The sequence below is a fragment of the Ciconia boyciana genome, chromosome 11 (assembly GCF_034638445.1).
Source record: "Ciconia boyciana chromosome 11, ASM3463844v1, whole genome shotgun sequence".
In the NCBI taxonomy this organism is placed as follows: domain Eukaryota; kingdom Metazoa; phylum Chordata; class Aves; order Ciconiiformes; family Ciconiidae; genus Ciconia; species Ciconia boyciana.
The window spans coordinates 7,653,507-7,676,324 of NC_132944.1; the positions used below are offsets into that span (position 1 = coordinate 7,653,507).

The following is a 22,818-nucleotide window of genomic DNA, read 5'->3' on the forward strand; positions in this document are numbered from 1 at the left end:
CCCTGGGGGCGGGGCAGGGCTGTGCTGGGGGCGCTGGGCCGGACTGGGAGCTGCGCTGGGTCCTTTCGCCCCCTGGCGGCCGAGCGCGGCGCTGCAGGAGCCCCGCGGCGCGGGGGGACTGGGGACAGGGGCTACGGGGGCACTGGGCTCTACTGGGGACACCTGGGGAGTCCTGGCAGGGCCTGGGGACACTGGGGCGGGGCGTGGGGACACAGAGGGGTTACTGGGGTGTCCCTGGGGACACTAAGTCTTACTGGGGTGGCCACGATGGCGGGGGGGTGCTGGGGACTCGGGAGGGGGAACTGGCGGCCTAAGGACACTGGAGAGGGGCGCTGAGGGGCCTGGGGACATTGGGGGGTGTCACTGAGGTTGGCATGGGAGCACGGGGGTGGCACTGGGGTGCACCTGGATGTTGGGCAGGGCTTTTTTTTGGGGGGAGGGTGTCCTGAAGATACTGGGGGGTACTGGGGTTGCTTGGGAACACCGGGGGGATACTGGGATTTCTCCTTGCGATACTGGGGAGTGTTACTGGGGAGGGGCTTGGAGACCCTGGGGAGGGTACTCGGCCATCCCTGAGGACATTGTCAGGTGTTGCCGAGGGGCCTGGGGAGACTCCGGGGGCGTGATACTGGGCTGGCCTGGTGACACTGGGATTGTACTGGTGGGTGGCTAGGGACACTAAGGAGTGCACCCAGGAGGCCTGGGGACATTGGTGGAGGGTCCTGGAAAGGGCCCTGGGGACACAGGGTGGGTTGACTGGGGCTGGCATTCGATCACGGGGGGGGGTACGCCTTGGGGACACTGGGATGGCTTACTGGGGGGACTGTGGGCACTGGTCCAGAGCCGGGGGATGACCAGAGTGAGCTGGGGACAATGGGGACATTTCCACCCACTGCCCCCAGCCCCTGCCAGACCCCAGCGGAGCCCCCGCAGCTCCAACCCCCCCCCCCCGGGCTCCACAACAGAGACGGAGCTGGGTGGGGGTCCCTTGTCCCTGGGGGTGGCCAGGTCACTGTCCCCAGCCCCAGGGCAGGGGCAAAGCGGGGGGCTGGCCGGCCTTGGGCCCCCCCCCGGCAGAAGCGCTGACGCCGGGAGCCGCGGGATTGCTGAGCTCAGCCTGCTGCAGATTTAAGGGGGTTTATCCGGGGAGGGTGGGGGGCGGGCCCGGCTTAAGCCCGGGTGCTGAGCGCAGCACCCCGCTGGGCGGCCCCCCGGGACCTTGGCCCCGACCTTGGCCCACATCGGGTGGGCGGTGGCGGCGGCAGCAGCGGGGCAGTCGGCGGCGGGCGCAGGGAGGTGAGCGCTGGAGGCGGCGGGGGGCTGGAGCTCGTTGCCCATCCTGGTGCTGACCTCCAAGGAGCGGGTGAGCCGCAGGGCCGCGGGGCTGAGGATGGGCGCCGGGGCCAGCGCCGAGGAGAAGCACTCCCGTGAGCTGGAGAAGAAGCTCAAGGAGGATGCTGAGAAGGATGCCAGGACCGTCAAGCTGCTGCTGCTGGGTATGGGGGGGACAACACCCTGGGGGAGATACCCATCCTTTGTGCATCTCACCCCAACAGCCGACCCAATGTTCCTCTGACACTTCCCGGCACCCCTCAACCCAACCAGCCCACCCCAACAGCCCCCCCTAAACCCAACCAGCCCACCCAATATTCCCCTGGCCCCCAGGCACACCCCCAAATCCAACCAGTTCACCCCAATAGCCCACCCAATGTTTCCCTGACTCCCCTAGCACCCATAAGACCAACCAGCCCACCCCAACAGCACACCCGTTCCCAGGCAGCCCTAAACCCAATCCACCCACCTCAACAGCCCACCCCATGTTTCCCTGATGCCTCCAGCACCCCTAAACCCAACCAGCCCACCCCAAGAGTACTGCCAACAGCCTCCCACTCCCAGGCACCCCCAAAACCAACCAACCCACCCCAACAGCCCACCCAAAATTTCCCTGACCCCCTAAACCCAACCAGCCCACCCCAACAGCCTCCCCCGCACTATGCACCCCTAACCCAACGACCCATCTCAGCAGTCCACCCTAAGAGCCCCCAGCTTCCAGGTACCCCCAAACCCAACCAGCGCATCCAACAGCTCACCCCAACATCCCCCACTCCCAGGCCCCCCAAACCCAACCAACCCATCTCAAGAGCCTTCACCAATAGCACATATGAGCACCCCACGCTGGCAGCCTGCCGCCACCCCGTCCTCCCAGGCACCCTCAGGCACCCCCATGCAGCCCATGCCACCACGCCTCTGCCCAGCCCTGGGGTCTGTCCCTGTGGCCCCCCGGCACTGCAGGTCCATCCCAGTCCCTCCCAGCTGCCCCAGTGGTGCCCAAGGACTGGGATGCTCTGGACACGGTGGGACCATGGATGCCATTGCTGTCCTCCCACCCCAGCCCAGGGCACATCCTCCTGCACTGCCACAGGCTTGGGCATCGGGTGATGTGTGGCAGGGTTGCGATGCCACTATGTCCCCTACCCCTCCCCTGGGTCCCCAAGCACGTCCCCGGCTGAGCCGCCGCAGATCCCATTAGCCACAACGGCTCAGCCCAACCTTAATGCCCGCTGGCACCAGGCTGTAATCCCCCTGCCCCATGCCACGGACCTGGCACAGCCACCAGTGTCCCCTGGCCGTGCCAGGCACCGGGGGTCCAAGGGGGCCAGCACGGGGCACAGCCAGCAGTGCCCATGGCATGGGCACTGTCGTGATCCATGCTTTGTCCCCGCAGGAGCAGGGGAGTCGGGGAAGAGCACCATCGTCAAGCAGATGAAGTAAGTGCCAGAGGGTGACACTTGGCCGTGCCCCACCATGCCACATGCCTGCCCCATGCCGCAGCCGTGGGGTGTCCCTGTCCCGCTCTGCCTGGCTCTGCCCACACCAGAGCCATGGCCTGCACCCATCCCTTAGTGCCTGGCTCAGCCCCACAGTGCCCAACTCAGCCCCATGCTGCACCCCTGGGTGTCCCCCATGCCACAGTGCCCAGCCCCATGCTGCACCCATGGGTGCCTTCACCCCACAGCACCCACGTCAGCCCCACGCTGCACCCATGGGTGCCGCCCCCCCCCCATGACGCCCAGCTCAGCCCCGTGCCCCCCTCTCCGGCCAGGATCATCCACCAGGACGGTTACTCACTGGAGGAATGCCTGGAGTTCATCGCCATCATCTACAGCAACACGCTCCAGTCCATGCTGGCCATCGTGCGGGCCATGACCACCCTCAACATCCAGTACGGGGACTCGGCTCGCCAGGTGAGGGGCACCCCATGCCAGGCAGGGGGGTCCTCCCGGCTCCTCAGCCCCGCTGAGCCCCTCTCCCTCGTAGGACGACGCCCGCAAGCTGCTGCATCTCTCGGACACCATCGAGGAGGGCACCATGCCCAAGGAGATGTCAGACATCATTGGGCGGCTCTGGAAGGACACGGGCATCCAAGCCTGCTTCGACCGTGCCTCCGAGTACCAGCTCAATGACTCGGCTGGCTAGTACGTGGGGTGGGTCTGGGAGGGGGTCTGGGTGGGAGGGAGGGGTCTGGGTCTGCCAACCCATGTCTCATGCCCGCCTCATGCCCGGCCAGCTACCTGTCAGACCTGGAGCGCCTGGTGACCCCTGGCTACGTCCCCACGGAGCAGGACGTGCTGCGCTCCCGTGTCAAGACCACCGGCATCATTGAGACCCAGTTCTCCTTCAAAGACCTCAACTTCAGGTGGGAGCCGAGCCCCTGGCAAGGGCTGGTGCCGGGGGGTGGGCAGGGGGTGGGGGGGTGCTGATGTACCCCCCCCGCCCTGTCCAGGATGTTTGACGTGGGCGGCCAGCGCTCGGAGCGGAAGAAGTGGATCCACTGCTTCGAGGGGGTGACCTGCATCATCTTCATCGCAGCCCTCAGCGCCTACGACATGGTCCTGGTGGAGGATGACGAAGTGGTGAGGAAGGGTCCCAGGGCACACGACCCCCCCCCCACACCCCTTCATTCCCATCATGACGTGGGGATCACCGTGGGGCTAATGGGGCTTGTCCCTCCACAGAACCGCATGCACGAGAGTCTGCACCTCTTCAACAGCATCTGCAACCACCGCTACTTCGCCACCACCTCCATCGTCCTCTTCCTCAACAAGAAGGACGTCTTCCTGGAGAAGATCAAGAAGGCCCATCTCAGCATTTGCTTCCCTGACTATGACGGTGAGGGTGGCAGAGGCTCGCCCACCGGGTGCAGGCGGGTGGTGGCAGGGTGGCGGTGAAGGGTTGGGTGCCAGCACCCTGCAGCAGCCACCCACCAGGTGTCCTCAGCACCCCATGCAAGCGACGCTGCGCTAGCGTCGCTCATGGGCCAAGCAAGGTTTGCCTACCCGGGAGAGCGCTGGGTGACGCTGGGCCAGCACCCACGGTGGGGGCCACACCAGCCCAGGAGGGGACCCCACTCACTGCCACGCCACCAGGTCCCAACACCTATGAGGACGCGGGCAACTACATCAAGCTGCAGTTCCTGGAGCTGAACATGCGGCGGGACGTGAAGGAGATCTACTCCCACATGACCTGCGCCACCGATACCGAGAACGTCAAGTTCGTCTTCGACGCCGTCACCGACATCATCATCAAGGAGAACCTCAAGGACTGCGGGCTCTTCTGAGCCCCAGCCCCACCGCCCCCTCCCCAGCCCGGGCCTCCCCCTCCCTTGGGGCCCAGCCCCACCGCTGCCTCCGCCCCACCTCCGCAACCATCTCTGCTTGCCCCAGACCCCCAGGATTTGACCTGCTCAGCCCCAGAGCCACCCCTGGGTAGGGGGCACGGCCCCGCTCCCCCTCCCTGCCAGCCCTCCCGCCGGCCAGCGCTGTGGGGCACCCGGTGCCACTGCGTGCTGGGTGTCCCTGGGGGCTCCAGGTGCTGGGGGCGCTGGGTGACCCTGGGTGCTGCAGGGTGCTGGGGGTCCCTGGTACCCTTGGAGCTGGGGGACTCTGAGTACCCCTTGGAGCTGGGGGGTGCTGGGGGTCCCTGGTACCCTTGGAGCTCGGTGGTGCTGGGGGTCCCTTGGGCACTGCAGGTGCTGAGGGTTCCTGAGTGCCCCTTGGACCTGAGGGGTGCTGGGGGGTCCTGGGGATCCCTAAGTGCCCTTTGAGCTGGGGGGTGCAGGCAGGTCCCTTGGGCGCTGAGGGTCCCTGGGTACCCCTTGGAGCTGGGGAGTGCTGGGGGTCCCTTGGGTGCTGAGGGACCCTGGGTACCCCTTGGAGCTGGGGGGTACTGGGGGTCTCTTGGGTGCTGAGAGACCCTGGTACCTTTTGGTACTGGGGGGTGCTGGGGGCCTCTGGGTGCCCTTTGGAGCTGAGGGGTGCTGAGGGTCCCTTGGGGTGATGCAGGGTGCTGGGGGTCCCTGGTACCCTTGGAGCTCAGTGGTGCTGGGGGTCCTTGAGTGCCCTTTGGAGCTGAGGGGTCCTGGGGGTCCCTGGGTTCCCTTCAGAGCAGGAGGTGCTGGGGGGGTCTCCAGGAACCCCTTGGAGCTGAGGGGTGCTGGGGGTCCCCGGATGACCCTTGGTGCTGTGGAGGCTGGGGGTCTTTGGGTGCCCCTTGGTGCTGGGGGTCCCTTGGGGTGCTGGAGGGTGCTGGGGGTCCCTGGTACCCCTTGGAGCTGGGGGGAACCCCTGGGTGCTAGGGGGTCCTGGGGAGTCCCTTTGGAGCTGGGGGGCTGCTGGGTGCTGCAGGGTGCTGGGGGTCCATGGGTGCCCCCTGGAGCTGGGGGTCCCTGTGGGCTGCTGGGTGCAAGGGGTGCTAGATCTCCCTCGGGGCCACAGGTCACTGGGTGCCCCTGGGCACTGGGTGCCAGGGCCCCCTGAGTGCCACCATCCCCCTGATGCAGGGCCAGGGGGTGGTCATGCCCCCCCCCCCCCCGCACCCCCAGCTGCTGAGCCAGCACCCCCGGGGGGGGCTCAGCCCCCCAGCAACGTCCCAGCTCCCTCCCCAGGGGTCCCTCTGCTGCCCTCACCCCCCACACGCACGAGATGCCGCCGAGCCCCCGGGGCGATGCCAGCCCACCCTGTGTCCCTCTGCCAGCCCCGGGGACCCCCCCAGCCCTCCCGCAGAGGTGAAGCACCCCTGCCCACCCCCGGGTCACAGGGGGTGTGTGTGTCAGTGTATATTTTTTTTTCTTTTTCTTTTCTTTTTTTTTTTCCTTTCTACATTTTATTATTTCAAACCTTGTGAACAATTCGGTAAAACATCCTGTGGGAAAAGCGAGGCCACGGGCACCGGCTGAGGGGACCCCCCCCCGGGCTGGGGGGGGACAGTGGGGGCCCTCTGTACAGCGGGCTCTCCTCATCCAATGCAACAGCTAGCCCTACAAAACTAGGCTTAGAAAGAAGGGGGGGGAGATACAGGCAGCGGGCAGCACCCCCTGCCCGCCCTCCTGCCCAGCCGCTGCCCGCTGGGGGCTGCCCGTCCCTCCGGGTGGCAGCGAGGCGGGGTGGGGCACGGACCCCCCCAAGGCACACGGTTGGGGGGTAGGCTGGCCATGGAGGACGCTGCCACCATGTAGCACTCGACGCTTTTAAATAGTTTGGTAAAAAGGTTTCTTTAAAAAGCAACCTCGACCCAGCCGGTGTGGTGTGGTTTTTTTGCGCAGTTTTGGGGCTTTTTTTTTTTTCTTTTTTTTCATTTTTTTCTTTTTTTCTCTGGTTTACTACAAGGAATGTTGTCGGTTGTGTTTTCTGCCGGGCGGGCATCCCCAAGGGGACCCCCACGTCCCCCCCGTGCCAGCAACACTTGCAATGTAAACAGTGAGAGCGCCAGGGCTCGGGAGCGAATGAACGGGGGGGGCTGGAGCGGTTTAAGGGTTAAAAACCAAGATTAAAACCTCATTTTCCCCAGGAAGGCAGAAAGGGTGACGCCGGCAAGGAGGAGGAGGATGGCGAGCGGGGGCGGCGGGGGGGACACGGGCCCTGCCACCACGCTGGCACCCAAAAAGTCTCTTTATGGGGTGGGGGCGGAGGGATGAAACCGAAGAGAAGCAGGAGTGGGGAGCGGCACGGTCCGTCCTTCGCCGGCGCAGCCGGGGGTCCTAGGAGAGAGCGGTCGGTGAGTGGGTGGGGTCTGGGGAGGGGGGCACGGGCACCCACTGCCAGCCTGTGCCATGGTGGGGACGGCAGGCAGCGCCCGCCCTGTCCCCGGAGGGTGCTCCGTGACCACCCCGTTTGGGGGGCCACCGCCAGGACCAGCACCCACCTGGGCAGTGCCGGCCCTCAGAAGAGCCCGCAGTCCTTCAGGTTGTTTTTGATGATGACGTCGGTGACGGCGTCGAAGACGAACTGCACGTTCTTGGTGTCGGTAGCGCAGGTGAAGTGGGTGTAGATCTCCTTGGTGTCCTTCCGCTTGTTCAGGTCCTCGAACTTGCTCTGGATGTAGCCAGCTGCCTCGTCGTACTCGTTGGCCCCTGGGCAGGAGGAGACACTGGGCTGCCCCACGGTCGCCCGGGGACACCCGCACCCCCCTGCCACCGGCACTGAAGGGGTTTGGGCTCGGCTTGGCTCCCCAGGCCACCACCCCAATGCCAAATTGATGCTCCCCAGGCACAGTGAGCCTCAGCTAAACTCTCCCAGGGCTGCTGCCCCTTGTTCCCCCCCACCTTCCCCCATCCCCTGGGGCACCCCAAACACCACCACACCCCACTTGCTGCCCCAACACACCACTCCCCAGGCACAGGAAAGCCAGCATCTCCATCCCCAGCATCTCCTGCTACAGTGTCCGGGCAAGGCACCGCCCGCTCCTCCTGCCAGGGGGACCAGGGACGGCACCGAGGGACCCGGCAGTACCTGTGTACTCGGGGAAGCAAATGGTCAGGGGGCTGTGCACGATCTTCTCCTCAAAGAGGTCCTTCTTGTTGAGGAAGAGGATGATGGATGTGTCCGTGAACCACTTGTTGTTGCAGATGCTGTCGAACAGCTTCATGCTCTCGTGCATCCGGTTCTGGCAGGGGAGACAGCAGCCTGAGCCGGGCAGGGACCCCCAGGCAGCGCCCACCCCACTGCTGCCCAACCTGCCACCCCCCCACCGCTCCTGCCTGCCCGGGCAGGGGATGCTGAAGGCCCTGCAAGGCTTGGGCCACACTGGCCAGGGCACTGGTGGCCACCAGAGGAGGGGGTGCTCCCCCAGCCCCCCAAGGAGGGGATGGCTCACGGCGCTGGCTCCATCCCCCTAACTCACCATCTCCTCGTCTTCAGCCAGCACCAGGTCGTAGGCGCTCAGGGCCACGCAGAAAATGATGGCCGTCACCCCCTCGAAGCAGTGGATCCACTTCTTCCGCTCCGAGCGCTGGCCACCCACGTCGAACATCCTGCAGCAGGGAGGTGGTGTGCGGTGGGCAGCAGCTCCCAGCCCCACCGCCCTCGCCCCGCACCCTGCCTCAGTTTCCTCAGCTGCCCGGAGCAGGAGCAGCACCGGAGCGGGCAGAGCACGGTGCCTCTGCCCCAGGGATTTCACCATTGCTGCGGATCTGCCCCGGCGCCCACTGCCGGTCCCAGGGACAGGGCGGTGTCTGGGCTCATTTCCCAGCCAGAGCAAATCCCCACCGTGAGCCGGGGCAGGACCAGGCTGCCTTTCCCAGACTGCGTCAGCGCGATGCTCCCTGGAGCCAGGCTCCAGGAGCTGCTCTCGGAGACCCGCACCGGAGCGGGCACTGCAGGGTTTTGCCGGAGACCTTGGACCAAGGGGAGCCGCTGGTGCTCGGCTGAGCGGTGGGGAGCTCAGCGGGATCGCGGGCAGCACGAGGGCTCAGGGGATGATCCCGGTGCACTGCGTGCCGCTCGCGCTGCAGGCAGCAGAGGATGCCCTGCCTCCACGGAGAAGAGCCCGGCAGCAGCGCCACGTCCACCGCCAACCGCCTGGGCGGCGGGGAGGCTTCTTCGCTGCTGTGCTCCCCCCCGGGACCATCCTCTCTGCCTCGCTGCCACGTCCAAAGCACGGCCCTGGCAATGCGCGACCAGTCACCGCCATCCCATCGGGGTGGCACAGGGGTCCCTGTGAGCCCCCCGCGCTCAGGGAGGACCCCAGCAGATCTTTCTGCCGACAGCTCCGTTGCCAAGTGACTAAATCCCCTGGGACGGGCGTGATGCCAGCTTTTTGCCTCGGAAACCGGAGCCCTGACTATGTCCCGCGGGTTTTCGGTGGAAAGCAACCCCAGGCTGCCAGCGGTGCCGGTTCCCGACCCCGAGACCCCCGGCTCCCACCCAGCGCCCTTCCAGCGGTGGAAACGGCATCACAGCACCCGGAGATGCCTTTCCCCTTCCCCTCCTTGCCAGAGGCCGGATCCGCCCCCAAGCCGAGCCCTGTGAGGCGTTTTTGAGGCTGCTCCAGCTATTTCGGTGGTTTCCGCTCTCTCTGAGGCAGCAGCTCCCGCCACGAGCAAAGCTGGGGGGGGGCTTGGGGTGTGCAGTGTGCGAGCAGGACCTGGCCTGGCATGGGGAGGAAGGGGGGGGTTTTTTTGCCTTGGTAAAGGAAAAAGGGAAAGGGTCGGACATACTTGAAATGCAGGTCCTTGAACGTGAAGTGGGTCTCTACGATGCCAGTGGTCTTCACCCTGGTGCGCAGCACGTCCTGCTGGGTGGGGATGTAGTCGGCACGGGCTATCCTCTCCAGGTCGTTCAGGTAGCTGAGGAGGGAGCAGAAAGGCAGTGTGGAAGCTGGACCGTGGGGCACGACCCACCCAAATCCCACGGGGCATCCCCACACCGCCTCAGGGTCCCCTGCCCACACCCCGGCATCGTCCATCTGAGGTGGGCAGCGCCGAGCGGGGCAGCACAGCGGACCCCATCCGCACCCCGGGGTCAGCCCGCCGCCCGGCCAGACGCAGGCAGGCCAGCTGCCGGGGCAGCAAGGGGACCCACGGGAACGAGGGCTCGGGGCGCAGCGTGCCGGAGCTGGGGGCCGGGCAGGGGACGCAGCCAGGGCTGGGGGGGCTCCCCCCGTTCCCCCGGCCGTTTGCACGGGGGAAACGGCAAGAGGAAAGTATTCACTGCTATGGCAACCGGCCGCAGCGCCGGCGGAAACAATCGATGGCGCCGTGCCATTTATAGTCAAAAAACACAAAGGGCCGGCATCCTGGGAGGAAGTGGGAGGCAGGCGGTCGGAGGGATGGGGAGCAGCATGGCCGGGAGGCTTCTGGCCATCCCAAGCTCGCCAGGGCGGCATTGCCGGCCCAGCCCTGCCAGACCCCGGTTCCTGGTAGCGGTGGTGGCTCGGTCCCCAAGCAGCTGCTGGGACCAGCCAAGGGATGCCGGGGGATCAAGGCAGGTTTCGATTTCTCCAGCTCACGTCGCTTTAATTGGGTTATTATAAACGGGCTCCTTTAAGCAAATTAGGCTTGCCCTAATTAAGGCCTTTGCAGCCCCGTAATCTGGTGAAAGCCAGATTACAGCTCGCGAGGACACGGGGATCCCCGGCTCTGATGGCAGCGCGGCCGCTCGCCAGTTCCCGGGAAACCGGAGCCATGGGTGCCCCGGGACCCTGCATGGGTGCGAGGAGGGGGCAGGCACACCGCCGCTGCAGAGCGGCTCGAAAACAGCCGGAAGCACACGTGGCCTCCGGCTGACAAAAAAACAGGAAACGCCGCGGCAGGGCCGTGCGCGGCGCTGGCAGCACTCGGACCTCGCGCCCAGTCCCAGGGTGCTGGCGAGCGCCCGCCCCGGCACCCCGAGCTCCTGGCGCCCTGGGCTGGGGGCTGCAGGACAGGGCTGGGGCACGGGGAGGCCGTGTGCCCAGCATGGCATGGGGCTCCTCATCCCCAGGGTGCCCTGTGCCGGCGGCAATGCGGGTGCAGCACCATACCTGCGGGGATGGACAGGGCATCGGCTACCGCACCAGCATCTCCGCGGGGCTGGAGAAAGGCTGGAGCAACAGCTCGAGGAGGCTCCTCATTAATGCTTGTCCAGTCCCCGTAATGTGCAAAACACTCCATAAATGCACTTACGGCGATACTCGATTTGCAGACGCTTTAAGGTGTATTTGCTAGAACTGCGCGTGCAAGCTGCCAGGCACTGGCCAGGTCTCCCGTGCCTCCAAACCAGCACCCAGGGCACAGCACAGCACTGGGTGGGACAGGGGCCTGGGAGGGCAGGCGGGTGCTGGGCAGGAGGAAGCGAAAGCCGCGGGCGCTGGAGGAAAGCACGGGCAGGAGCTTCTCTGGGGTCAGCACTTGCTGGGAGCTTTCCTGCAACCTCTTCTCCCCAGTGACCTCAGTGCAGAAGAGGGACCCACCGGTGCCAGGCAGGAGGGGATGACTGGGCTGGCACGCAGAGGGACCAAGCAGCCCCCAGGATGGCAGCGAGTCCCAAGGGTGCTCAATCCCCGGTGGGGCCAGCCTTGGCAGGGATTTCCTGGCACGCCACGAGCTCCCCCCAGCCCTGCTTTACCACGAGGGGTCTGGGCAGAGAGGGCAGGAGGGCACTGTGCGAGCTGAACGCAGCCTCGGCCACACCACCCTCTCCCGCAATCATACTTTAAGCAGATTAACTTATTTAATAAATCTCTTCAGGGATAAACCCAACCAGATGCAGGCAATTTATCTACCTAAACACTAGTTTGCTGGCTAATATGCTAGTGTAATGCCAAGTCTTTCCATATAAACTTAGTTAAAAAGAAAAAGAAAGGCCTCTAGTGCAGCCTGCTCATCCTGTTCAGACATAAGGGTCCCCAGTGGTTTCTTTGGGGCTTTCTCTTGCCCTTATGGCCCATGAAGAGCCATGAGCCTCGGCCACACTACCCTCTCCAGCAATCGTACTTTACGCAGATTAACTTATTTATTAAATCTCTTGGCCCATGAAGGGCCATGAGGATGGGCAGGACCCCCAGCTGTGCTCACATGGCGGGAGCCATCTCAGAGAGGCCAGGGGAGAGCATCCCCCGGGGAAGGGCAGTGGGCGCAGAGCAGTGGCAGGAGGGGGATGCCCCAGTGCCCCCCTCCTGGGGGACGCAGCACCCCGCCAGAGGAGGAAACAGCTTTCGAAACATCCGCCTTCCGAGTTCTGCTCCGGCTCAGCCCCAGCGCCGGGCGGGAAGTGGCAGCATCAGCCCCCAAGCCTGGCGAGGGGGAACAGCAGCCCCCGGGGGGGATTTTCTGTTGCTTAATAAAAGCGACGGGGCCCGCAAGGCTCAGATCCAGCCGACCTGGGGGAGAGGAGCAGGGGTACTCACTAGGCAGCGGAGTCGTTCAGCTGGTACTCTCGGGAGCGGTTAAAACAAGCCTGGACCCCATTGTCAGCCCACAGCCTCCGGATCACATTGGCCAGGTCCTCCGGCATGATGCCCTGCTCCTCAGCAGTGCAGGAGAGTGCGAACAGCTGCCGAGCGTCATCCTGCAGGGAAAATCCAGGGCTCGAGCATCAGCATGGGGTTATCGAAGCTCGCTCTGCCCGAAAGGACCTGACCGGAGCCCACCGTGGCTCACCCGGCCAGCACGTGGATGGGGACAAGACCCAGGGGAAGCAGTGGGACCCCTGTCCCTGCACCTACCAGGGGCCGTGCCGGGCCAGGCCACTCATGGGTTATGCTTTGGGTCCCCCCATCCTCAGCGCCAGGGACAGGAGGTCACAGCCAGCCAGGAAGCAGCAGGGCTTGGGCAGGGCCACCCTTAATCCTGGTCCAGCTTTGGGCGCATCTGCTTTTGCCCCCCAAGAAACCCCACCCCTGCCAGGCGCGGCGGGAGCAGGAGGGCACCCACCGCTCTGGAGGAGTCTCCAAAATCAATCTGCAGGTTCCCCATCGCCTTGATGATGGCCATGATGGACTGGATGGTGTTGCTGTAGACCACGGCTTTGTACTGCCGGCACTCCTCCTCTGAGTAGCCATCCTCGTGGATGATCCTGGGGCGGGGGAGAGACACAGGCAAGGTCAGCCCTTTGCAGGGTACCCCAGGGTACTGCTCCCCACCCACGCTCTGGGGCAACACCGATGGGGAGCTTTCCCCAACTGCCACCAGTTTCGGAGCCCGTGGCCGAGGTCTGCGTGGTGTCGGCCACAGCGACGGTGCAGGGACCACTCACTTCATCTGTTTGACGATGGTGCTCTTCCCAGACTCACCGGCACCTGTGGAGAAACGAGAAGGGGGGAAGAGCAGTGAGGCGCTGCCCGAAGCCGGGGACCCCACCCTACTGGGCCCCCCCCAGCCCAGGGAGGGAGGGCAGCGGGCACCTCGGCCATTGGAGAAGAGCTCCCAGCATTGGCCAGAGCGGAGGCTTGGATGGGCACTGGGAATGTCAGGGCCAAGAAAGGGGGAAGAAAATGGGACCCGGGGTGGGACCTCGCAATAGCTCCCGAGAGGAGAAATGACACCTGCTCTGGGCCAGGAATATGGCATCAACGCCCTAACGTTTGCCCCGTGGTCCCGGCACGCTGCAGCCAAGATGACTGGCAGCCCTGGCTTCGGCTGAGCCTGGGGACCCCCTGCGATGGGCGGCTAAGCCCTGCCCATCACCTGCCATCACGGCTCCAGGCAGAGCCTGAACGTAGCTGCCGCATCCGCATCCCACGTCCCGCAACCCTCTTGTGCCAGGGGACGATGGAGCGCCAAGCCTCACCGCACGCCCACGGCTGGAGCCGGCAGCGGCCAGGATGCGGAGATGCTCGTGCCACCAGGTACGGGCAGGGGGCTGGGCACCCGAAGCTGAGCACCCCAGGGAACTCGGGGAGAAGCTGCCGCCTCCGCCAGCCAGCTCGAGCGGCTCCCGGCCGGATCAGCCGCCCGCGGGTTGCTTTTTAAATAGCCCGCACTTTCCAGCCCGCCAGGTCCCGCGCCCCAGCCAGGCTGTAGAGACAGCTGCCAGCAGGGAAAGCCAACAGCTTTTGGGGAGGGTTTATTTTTCAGCATCCAAACGCGGGATGCCACGGGCTCAAGAGGGGACAGCCAGGGCGCCGAAGGCTCCCCCTCCGCCACCCTGTCCCCCTTGGGGACATCAGCACCATGCAGGCAACGTGCAGCCCCCGGCCCAGCCCTCCCTCCCCGGGCTGGGAGCGGGGAGTGAAGTCACCCCGGCTGCAAGAAAGGGGAAGCTCAAAGGGGAAGCTGCAAGGGATGGCGCATGCCCCTTGTCCCCTCTCTGGGCAGGGCTCGCCTCGCCCCGGGACTCCCAGCAGGACGAGCCCCCTTCAGCCGGGGACCAGCGCGGTCCCTGCCTCCAGGTGCCAACCCCAGGGATCCCCCTGAGCCGAGCCCGTCCCCGCGTCTTCTCCCACCCCAGTTGGGGGTCCCTCTGCCGCTGCCCTCAGCCATGGAGCTGCCCTTACGGGAGGCCCCAGGCAGGCAGCGGCAGGGCTGTGCTGGCACGGCCGCAGAGGGGGAAGAGAGATTACGGAGGAGGGAAAAAAAAAACAAATTAAAAAAAAGATGGAGATTACGCTAAAATTAACCAGGAAAAACAGAGCCCGTCATGCCAGCTGAGACACAGCGGCAGGGAGCAAACGCCTTCTGCCCGTGCCTGTGCCACCGGCAGAAACGCAGCCTGGGTGATGGGCACGCACCCCTACGCACATCACCGCGGGCACTGCTCAGGGCACGGAGCCCCCCCAGGCTGGGGCCATATTGAGGCTATACAGACCCTATATTTACTGCCACGACCAACCCGCTCCATGGTTTCCACGCTATATGTGCTGGGGGAACAGCTTTGGTCAGCCCCGAGGTGAGCATTCGGCATGGCGGGGGCTCCCCGGCGCCGCCGACCCAGCCTCCGCCGGCACCCTCGGGACGCTGACGCGGCACCCGGCGCAGCCTGGCCAGCCCTGCCGGGCCGGCGTTCTTCGTGGTCAGCACTGGCAACTCCTGCCCAGAGCTGGGAGCGGGGTGGGGGAAGGACTCAGCATATCCCTTCATTTTTTCCATTAAATATCTCTGATTTCTGGCAACACCGCCCCGTACCGCCGGGCTCAGCAGCCAGGGCTGGCTGAATTCACTGTGCCCTTCCCCGATGGGTGCCCGGACAGGGAAACTGAGGCACACAGCAAGAGAGGACCCTGCTTATAAGCATCCCTGGGGCCAGGTGCCAGACAGTCATTCCCCGGTCTCCTGCTCTGCCCGACCCTGCCCGGGAGGGAACAACCCCCCAGGACCTCCTGCCCGCTCCCGGCAGGGCGGCACTCTCCGGCCGCTGCCAAGGCCGGCCATTTCCCTCGCAAACTCCGCCGCGGCCCCTTGCTCCTTCCCCGCAGCCTGCAGAAGGCAGCCGTGCCATTGCCCTCCCGTTTCAAGCTAGCACCTCTGCTCGCCGTGGGAGCTCGCCCAGCACGAGAGCCCGCACGCTCGCGGCGAGCAGAAATTCAGGCCCGAATTAATAACAGCCCCCGGCTGCCCTGCCAGCGCCCAGAAGGAAGCTGGGGCGGCAGCAGTTAGTCCCGTCCCCCCCTCCAATTTCCCTTTCAACCTTTGCCTCACGAAGGGGCCAGGTAAGGGGAAGGGGCCTGGACTCGATGATCTTAAAGGTCTTTTCCAACCTATACGATTCTGTGATTCTGCAGTTGCCAGGGAAGCTGGCCGTGCCACCCCCAGCATCTGCCGGGGCCCGATGGGTGCCCCAGCACCGGTGACTCCCACCCAGCCGAGGGTGGGGGGACCCTTACCAGCCCCCCCGGGCGAGCACGGCAGAGGGGAAGGGTTTCCAATCCCCGGAAAACCCCGGCTGCCGTCCATTCAGCCCCAACACAATCCCCGGGCAGGGCGCCAGCTGCCAGCTTCCACCCCCCCTGCCCAAAGCAGGCAGGAGGCAGGCAGCGCCAGAGGGGCTTGGCGTCCCTCGGACCCCCCACGCCGGCCAGGCATCGGGGGGGACGGAGAGAAGCCCCCTGCCATGGGCTGACCCCACGGCCCGGCTTCCTCCAGCCCTGCCCGCTCCCTGCCTGCCCTTCCTGCCTGCAGGGACTGGGCAGCGCTCGTTCCCAGAGCAGCGTCTGTCAAAACTAAGAGGAGAGCTCTCTCTCGGGGTGATCTCCCCCTTTTTTTGTTAAAAATAATCTTCAAAAATTTAAAATAAGCAAGCAGCGGCCTGGCTCCAAAACGCCCCAGTAACCCACCAGCAAAAAATTTATGTAGCCAACATATATTTTGCAGCCCATGATTTAAGATGCTTTCTGGCCAGCATGTATTTAATGCCAAATATTTAAGGAGCTGGTCACAGGTTTTGGGGTCCACCTCACCCCACATTGCTGAGAGGGGATTTTCCGTCTTGCCGCACAGCACCATCCTGTTTTATGCCTTCAAATATCCAGGCGTGGATGGAAGCAATGCACAGCTGGAACATTTTCCTTATTACAGGGGAGAAGCTGGAATTCAATCCGCCAGCGGGTCCGGAGCCATTCCCATGCCCAGCACCCAGAGCCCCATCCCGGCAAGCAGCAGCTACTGTTCGAGCATGGATTTACTGATGGTTTTTACTGCCTGACAAACCTGCCGATCCCCTTCCCTGCAGGACAGACAGATGGCTGGACAGAGGGAGGACTGCAGAGCCCACCTCCCTCGGCACCTGTGGGGTCCCCACCATCAAATGAGACTTTCAAAGGTGTGTGTTAAAAGCAGAGTTACCCTAAAGACTCAAAAAATAATAATAAAAAGAGATTCCCCTTGACATTTTCCTCCCTACCCAAAATAGATGGAAAATTGCTGTAAAAATAATTGCCTTTTTTTAAATCCCCACAGCGACACAGGGCATTTTTCCCAGGGGCCGTCCCATTCCAGCACAGGGCTGGCCACTTCCCATGCATGGGCAGCCAGTGGGATGCTGCGTCCTGGGCAGGACCCCAAAAAATTGGGGGGCACCACTGAGGCGCAGACCCCCCCATCCAAGGCAGATGGGAGACATGGCTCAGCCCGGCAAAAACCCCACAAAAATAAATAAAACAGAAATAAATCGGCAATGGGAAGGACGTTTGGAGCACACGGGGGAGGAGGGGGTGGGCTGGGGACACTTTCCTGGGGGGAGCACAGCAAACACACCCCCGGTGGCAACAAGGGCTGCCGGTGTGGGCAAGCTGGACAAAACTATCCTTGTGCTGGGCTTTTTCCAGGAATCCCAGAACTTTGCTGCTCTGTTTCTGCCCCTGCCGTAGCCGGAGTGGTCCCGCTCCCCTCCGCGGGCACCAGCTGCCTCCGTGCCCTCACACCGGCTGTGCCAGCACCGGGGCGGCTGGGGAAGAGCCCCTGCACACCTCAGCAGCGAGCTGTCCCTTCCTCCCAGACACATTTGAGGTCACCAGCATCAATTTTGGGGCTCAGCCCTAGAAAAGGGGGTTCCTGAAGACCATCACCCACCGCACCCCCCCAGCTGCTCTGGGCACAGGAACACCACAATGCTCCCCGCATTCCCCCCCACAAACATCCGAAGCAGCTCCGGTGCAGCCCATGCCGGAGAGTTGTCCCTGGCAGTGCCATGCTCCTGCACCTGGGTGCCACCATCCCCTCCATCCCACCCTGCCGGGGTTGGGGGTCACCCGCTGGCACAGCCGGGATGCTGCCGGCACCCTGCTCCCCCCCCGGGTTTTCTGCCAGCAGCGATGCAGGATTACTCAGCTCCCCCAGCTCTGGTGATTCAGCCTGCCTCCGGCCCGGAAACCTGCGCCCCGGCCCGGCGCAGAGCAGGAAACCCGGCGGCTGCGGAGAGGCCAGGCCGGCCCCAGCTACGGCAGCAGCACTCGGGCACACGGCAATCCCAGTCCTGGCACCCGCCGGCACCCACAGCCCTGGGCGGGCTCGGCCCATGGGAGACCTTCTTCTGTAAAGCTATATATATAGGTAAAGCAATATATATATATATATTTGCTTTTTAATATATATTAAAAAAACAATTTATATATTGCTCCATACAAAAAAGCAATATATATATACAAGAAAGTAATATATATATATTTGAATATATCAAATATATTTCTAATGCATACATGTAAATATATATATTAAATATACACATATACACCTGGCACCTCTCCTGGGCAAAGCTTAAGTGCTCATCTCGGAGCAGAGGGCAGCTGCCTGCACTTGGGACATCACCAGCAGGGACATTGGGGTGACCTGTCCCAGGGCCTGGGTACCAGGCCCCTTCCCCTCGTCCCATCCCAAGCCCGGCCACCAGCTCCGGGGGGTTGGATGTGGAGTTCTCCCAGATCTAACAGCACCGAGCTCTTCCCTGCTCCCCCCCACTGTGACACCTCCCGGTCCGTGGCCAGAAACACCACCGGGGCCCCACCAGTGTCCCCACCAAAGGGAGGACCCCATCCCCTCCCATCACCGCATGTTGGGGCAGGAGGGAGGACAAAACCAAAACCCCAGATAGGACAAAGTGCAGCAAAACAGGCGGCTCACATGCGAGCCCAGGGCAGTGCCGGGGCAACGCAGCTTCTGAAAGTCGCAGCTGGTCCCTCCCTTCCTCTATTTTTATGCAAGCCCCCCCCAAAAAAAAAAAAGAAAAAGAAAGCTGCCGAGCCCTCCCTCAGCCGCCCTTGCCCCGGCTACTGGCTTGCCCAGGCAGCATCGTGTACAGGCAGCTGCCTGCTTGACTTACCAACCCAGCCTGGGTGGGGTGCGAGGAGAGCATCCTCGCCCCGGGGTTTGCACCTCCAGCACCGAAAACCGCTGGGGATCAACCCACCAGCGCCTTCCCGCGCCCCGGGCGCCTTCACCGCTCAAACGCCTCCTGAGCGGCCGAGAAATCCTTTTGCTTTCCTAATCCTCCGTAGGAAGATGAGGAATTAGGGGCTTTGAGCGTGGTGACCGCTTGCCTGCCACCGATCCTGCATCCCCCTGGAGCATCCCAGCTCCCACGGGCAGGGAGGTGGGCTGGGCAGGACCAGAAATGGCCAGCAGCTCCACCGGTTTGAGCCCTGGCGAGGCCAAGGAGCCGGCGGTGGCACCGGAGCTGCCAGCAGCGCCGCTGCACGGGGCAGATGCTCCAGGTGCTTTCAGGTGCCGGTGGCGGCTCCCAGCCTCTCCCAGCACCAAAACCTTGGGAGGTTTCTGCTTTCCAGCAGCAGGGGTGGGGGATTGCTTCACTGGGGGCAGATTGCTTCGTTAGGGATTTCTCCCCACCAGAGACCAGAGCTTTAACCATCCGGCACGCGACCTATTTGCCAAAGCAGGCAAACGGCAGAGGAAAACCTCCAGGTGCTGCAGGCAGGAGCGGTGCTGTGCCCACGCCTGCGATGCTGGGTGCCGCCGGGGGTCCCGCCTGCCCCCGCCACACCGACGGCACGCGTCCATCCCTCTGTGGCTCGCCCGCCGCAGCAGAGGAAAGGCAGACGCGGGCTCATGGCCACACGCGGGGCACAGCACCAAGCCAAGGCGGCTTCGCCGGGCAGCCCCAAGCCCTCCGCAGTGCCAGTGTCCAGCTCGGCCCCGCGGTCCTGCTGCCACCGCCGCACACCGAGACTGCTGCTCCCCGCTCACACCGCGTCCTGCCCGGCTGCACCAGCAGCTCCAAGTCACGGCTGCGGGACGGCACGAGTCACCGGCAAAAACCACACGGCGCTTGGAAGAGGCATCTCCTCTTTGTGCCACGGGCTGATTCGGCACGAAGGGTGAAACCATCTTCATCCCTAATTTTCCACCCGAATTTTCCTCCGACCATGGGAAAAAAAATAATAAGCCATAGGAAGGGTGGGCAGTGGGGATGTGGGAGCATCCCCCCAGCACCGCGTCCCCACCTTGAGGGGTTCTTGCAGAGGGGGGGATGCTGCGAGCAGCAGCTCCCGGGGGGGGGGCAATGCTGGCCCCACCTCCCCAGCCGCTCCCTGCTGGCTTGGGAGGATTTTCTGGCCGCGGCTCAGCTCAGAAACAGGCAGCAGTGACCCAAGGCTCCAGCACTACTTACACCTGAACAGCTGCGAGGGGAAAAAATAAACATTAAAAAAAATAATAATTTAAAAAGAGCTGTTTTGCTCTATTTTTGGCTTTAGAAACCAGCTGAGATCAGAAACGCTGCTTATAAACACTGGCCCTGGCAAAAGGGAATGTGGCCGTCCTCCTCCTGCCTCCACTTCGGCACAGAGCGGGACACGGGGAAAGGGGTGCCGGCCAGCCGGCCCACGCTGTGATCCTCGCCGGCCGGCGAGCCCCCGCCGCCCCGCGGTGACGCTCAGCACCAGCCGGCCGGGCTCCCCCAACCCGGGCACCCAGAGCCGATGGCACCAGGGCGATGCTGCCCATCCCAGCCGGTGCCTGGAGCCTCCCGGAGCCCAGCGGAAAGGAGGTGCCAACCCCCCCGGCCAGCTGCAGCCCCGGCACTGCTACCTCACGCCAGGCAGCGGCCCGAGAGGAGCCGAGCCGGCAGCAAGGCCTGGCACAGGAGCAGCTCGCCGTGAAGGGGGGACCACGTGTTTCCCCAACAGCCTGCAAACCCCGTGGGGTTTTGCTCCGCCAGCACACTCCCCTCCCCGGAAACAAGCGGGTCGGCGAGCTTGCACAACCGGTGAGCCCCCCCCCCCCGACGGTGCAGACCCCCGCCCAGCTCCCCCAGGATGGGTCTTGCTGCCAGCACGGCTCACACCAAGGTAAAAATAAAACAAAAATAAAACCAAAAAACCTAAGCGCCCTGTTAAATGAGCGTTTCAAGGCGATAACTACGTATTTCTCAAGGCAGGCAGGGGTTGAGCAAATAAAGGCCTGCCGGATTTCGGCGTGACTTCCTGCTGCCGGCGGCTTCCTCTGCCAACGGCGACGAGCCGAAAGACATTTTCTGCCGGCGCTCCCCAGGCAGCAGCCGGGGATTTCTCCGCCCGTCCCAGGTCCCGCCACCCCACAGTGCCGTGGGAGCCCCGCGCGCTCCCGCGTCACACCCGGAGCGAGGCTCTCCCTGGGAATTTCGGAAAGGGAATAAAAACCCCAACTGGGAGTTATGAAAAAAAAAAAAAAATTAAAATAAATAAGCGGCTGCCTTGCCCGCAGGCACAGGGCAGGTCTGTGAACGCCCACAGGAGCATCGCCGGGGCGCTTTGAAGAGCGCGAGCGGCCCGTTATCGGTACAAAAATCGGGTATCCATGGGGCAGAGTGCCCGTGGGCTGCACGGGGCCCTGCCCGCTGCGGGCAGTGTGTGGGGCAGAGCCGGCTGCCCAAGCCCCCCACTCCTCCACAGCAAGGGGAGGGCAAAGGCGAGGTGGAGGGGCTCAGGCCTGTCCCGGTGCCGTGGCGGGGGGAGGCGTGGGGCAGCGGGTGCCCATCGGCCCCGTTACCTCCACCCCAGCCGGCCTGGGGCCGGGGCGAGGGGAGCCCGTGGAGAGGCCCCCAGCATGGCGGGGGGACCTGGGCAGGCAGGATGGGGTGCCCAGACTTGCAGGGCCTTTGCTGGGGGGCCCAGCTGGGAGGGTGGGGATGCTCCCACTTGCACCCCCAAGGGATGTGCCTGGGCTGGACACCGATGGGGCTGGGGGGGACGGTACCGCAATGGGGTGGGACTGGCACCCCACTTGTGGGGGGAACCCCACGGCCTGCGGTGGGGCTGGCACCCTGCCTCGGGGGGACACCCGAGGCTTGCTGTAGGGCCAGCAGCCCACTCTGAGAGGGACCCCCCAAGCCTGGAGTGGGGCTGGCACCCCACTCCCTGGGGGGATACCCAAAGCCTGGGGTGGGGCTGGCGCCCCACTCCAGATGGGATCCCCAAGGCCTGCTGCAGGGCCAGCATCCCACTCCTGGGGGGGATCCCTGGGGCCGCGGATGGAGTCGACACCCCACTCCGGGGGGGAACCCGAAGCCTGGGGTGGGGCTAGCATCCCACTCCGGGGGGAATCCCCAGGGCCTGCTGTGGGGTCAGCACCCCAATCCTGGGGGAGAACCCGGAAGCCTGGGGCGGGGCAGGCACCCCACTCCTGGGGGGATCCCCGGGGCCCGAGATGGGCCGACACCCCTCGGGGGTGGGGGGTGACTCCGGAGCCTGGGCTGGGCCCAGCATCCCACTCCTGGGGGATGCCCGGGGCGGGGCCGGCACCCCCGCGGGCCGGTAGCCAGGGTCGCCCGGGGCAGCACGGGGCGGGGGTGGCGGGCCTGCCCGGTTCCGGCAGGGCCGGTGGGGGGAGCCCGGGGGGACGTCCCGAGGGGGCCCGGGGGGGGTGCGGGGTGTTCCCGGGGGTCTCACCCAGCAGCAGCAGCTTCACCTCCCGCGCCGCCTTCTCGCCGTCCTCCCGCAGGTTCTTGTCGATCATGCGGGAGCGCTCGGCGGCCGCCTTGTCCTCGGCGCTCACGGTGCAGCCCATGGCGGCGGCGGCGGCGGCTGCCTGCGCGCGCCCGCGGCTCTGCCCTGCCCGGCCCGGCCCGGCCCGCCCCGCCCCTGCGCGCGGCCGCGGGGCGGGGCCAACGGCGGGGCGGGGCAACGCGGGGGCGGGCCCGCCGCGGGCAGAGGGGGCGGGGCCTCATCCCTGCCCGGCGGGACGGGCCCCCCAGGCGGCAGCTGCGAGCACCGGCGTGAGGGGGCCACGGTGTGACCGGGAGAGGCGGGCATGGGGACACGGTGTGACCGGGACGGGCGGGTGATGGGCTACGGTGTGACCGGGACGGGCAGGCATGGGGACACGGTGTGACCGGGGTGGGCGGGTGATGGGCTACGGTGTGACTGGGACGGGCAGGCATGGGGACACGGTGTGACCGGGAGAGGCGGGCATGGGGACACGGTGTGACCGGGACGGGCGGGTGATGGGCTACGGTGTGACCGGGAGAGGCGGGCATGGGGACACGGTGTGACCGGGACGGGCGGGTGATGGGCTACGGTGTGACCGGGAGAGGCGGGCATGGGGACACGGTGTGACCGGGACGGGCGGGTGATGGGCTACGGTGTGACCGGGACGGGCGGGTGATGGGCTACGGTGTGACCGGGACGGGCAGGCATGGG

At 65.0% G+C, this 22,818-nt stretch overlaps 2 protein-coding genes across 2 annotated transcripts; one reads left to right on the plus strand and one right to left on the minus strand.

Moving 5' to 3' along the window:
• Positions 1-1,390: 1,390 nt before the first annotated feature.
• Positions 1,391-4,618, plus strand: GNAT1 (G protein subunit alpha transducin 1). Its single transcript, XM_072875783.1, has 8 exons — positions 1,391-1,496; positions 2,726-2,768; positions 3,104-3,245; positions 3,319-3,476; positions 3,569-3,697; positions 3,785-3,914; positions 4,017-4,170; positions 4,428-4,618. Exons 1-8 carry the CDS (start codon positions 1,391-1,393, stop codon positions 4,616-4,618), a joined length of 1,053 nt encoding a protein of 350 aa, XP_072731884.1.
• A 1,983-nt stretch (positions 4,619-6,601) lies between these two features.
• On the minus strand, positions 6,602-22,246 carry GNAI2 (G protein subunit alpha i2). Its single transcript, XM_072876034.1, has 9 exons — positions 22,069-22,246; positions 13,011-13,053; positions 12,689-12,830; positions 12,163-12,323; positions 9,494-9,622; positions 8,179-8,308; positions 7,788-7,941; positions 7,201-7,408; positions 6,602-7,036 (listed from the first exon to the last, which is right to left on the minus strand). The coding sequence occupies exons 1-8, from the start codon at positions 22,184-22,186 to the stop codon at positions 7,218-7,220; spliced, it is 1,068 nt and encodes a 355-aa protein (XP_072732135.1). The 5' UTR covers positions 22,187-22,246; the 3' UTR covers positions 6,602-7,036; positions 7,201-7,217.
• Positions 22,247-22,818: the final 572 nt, after the last annotated feature.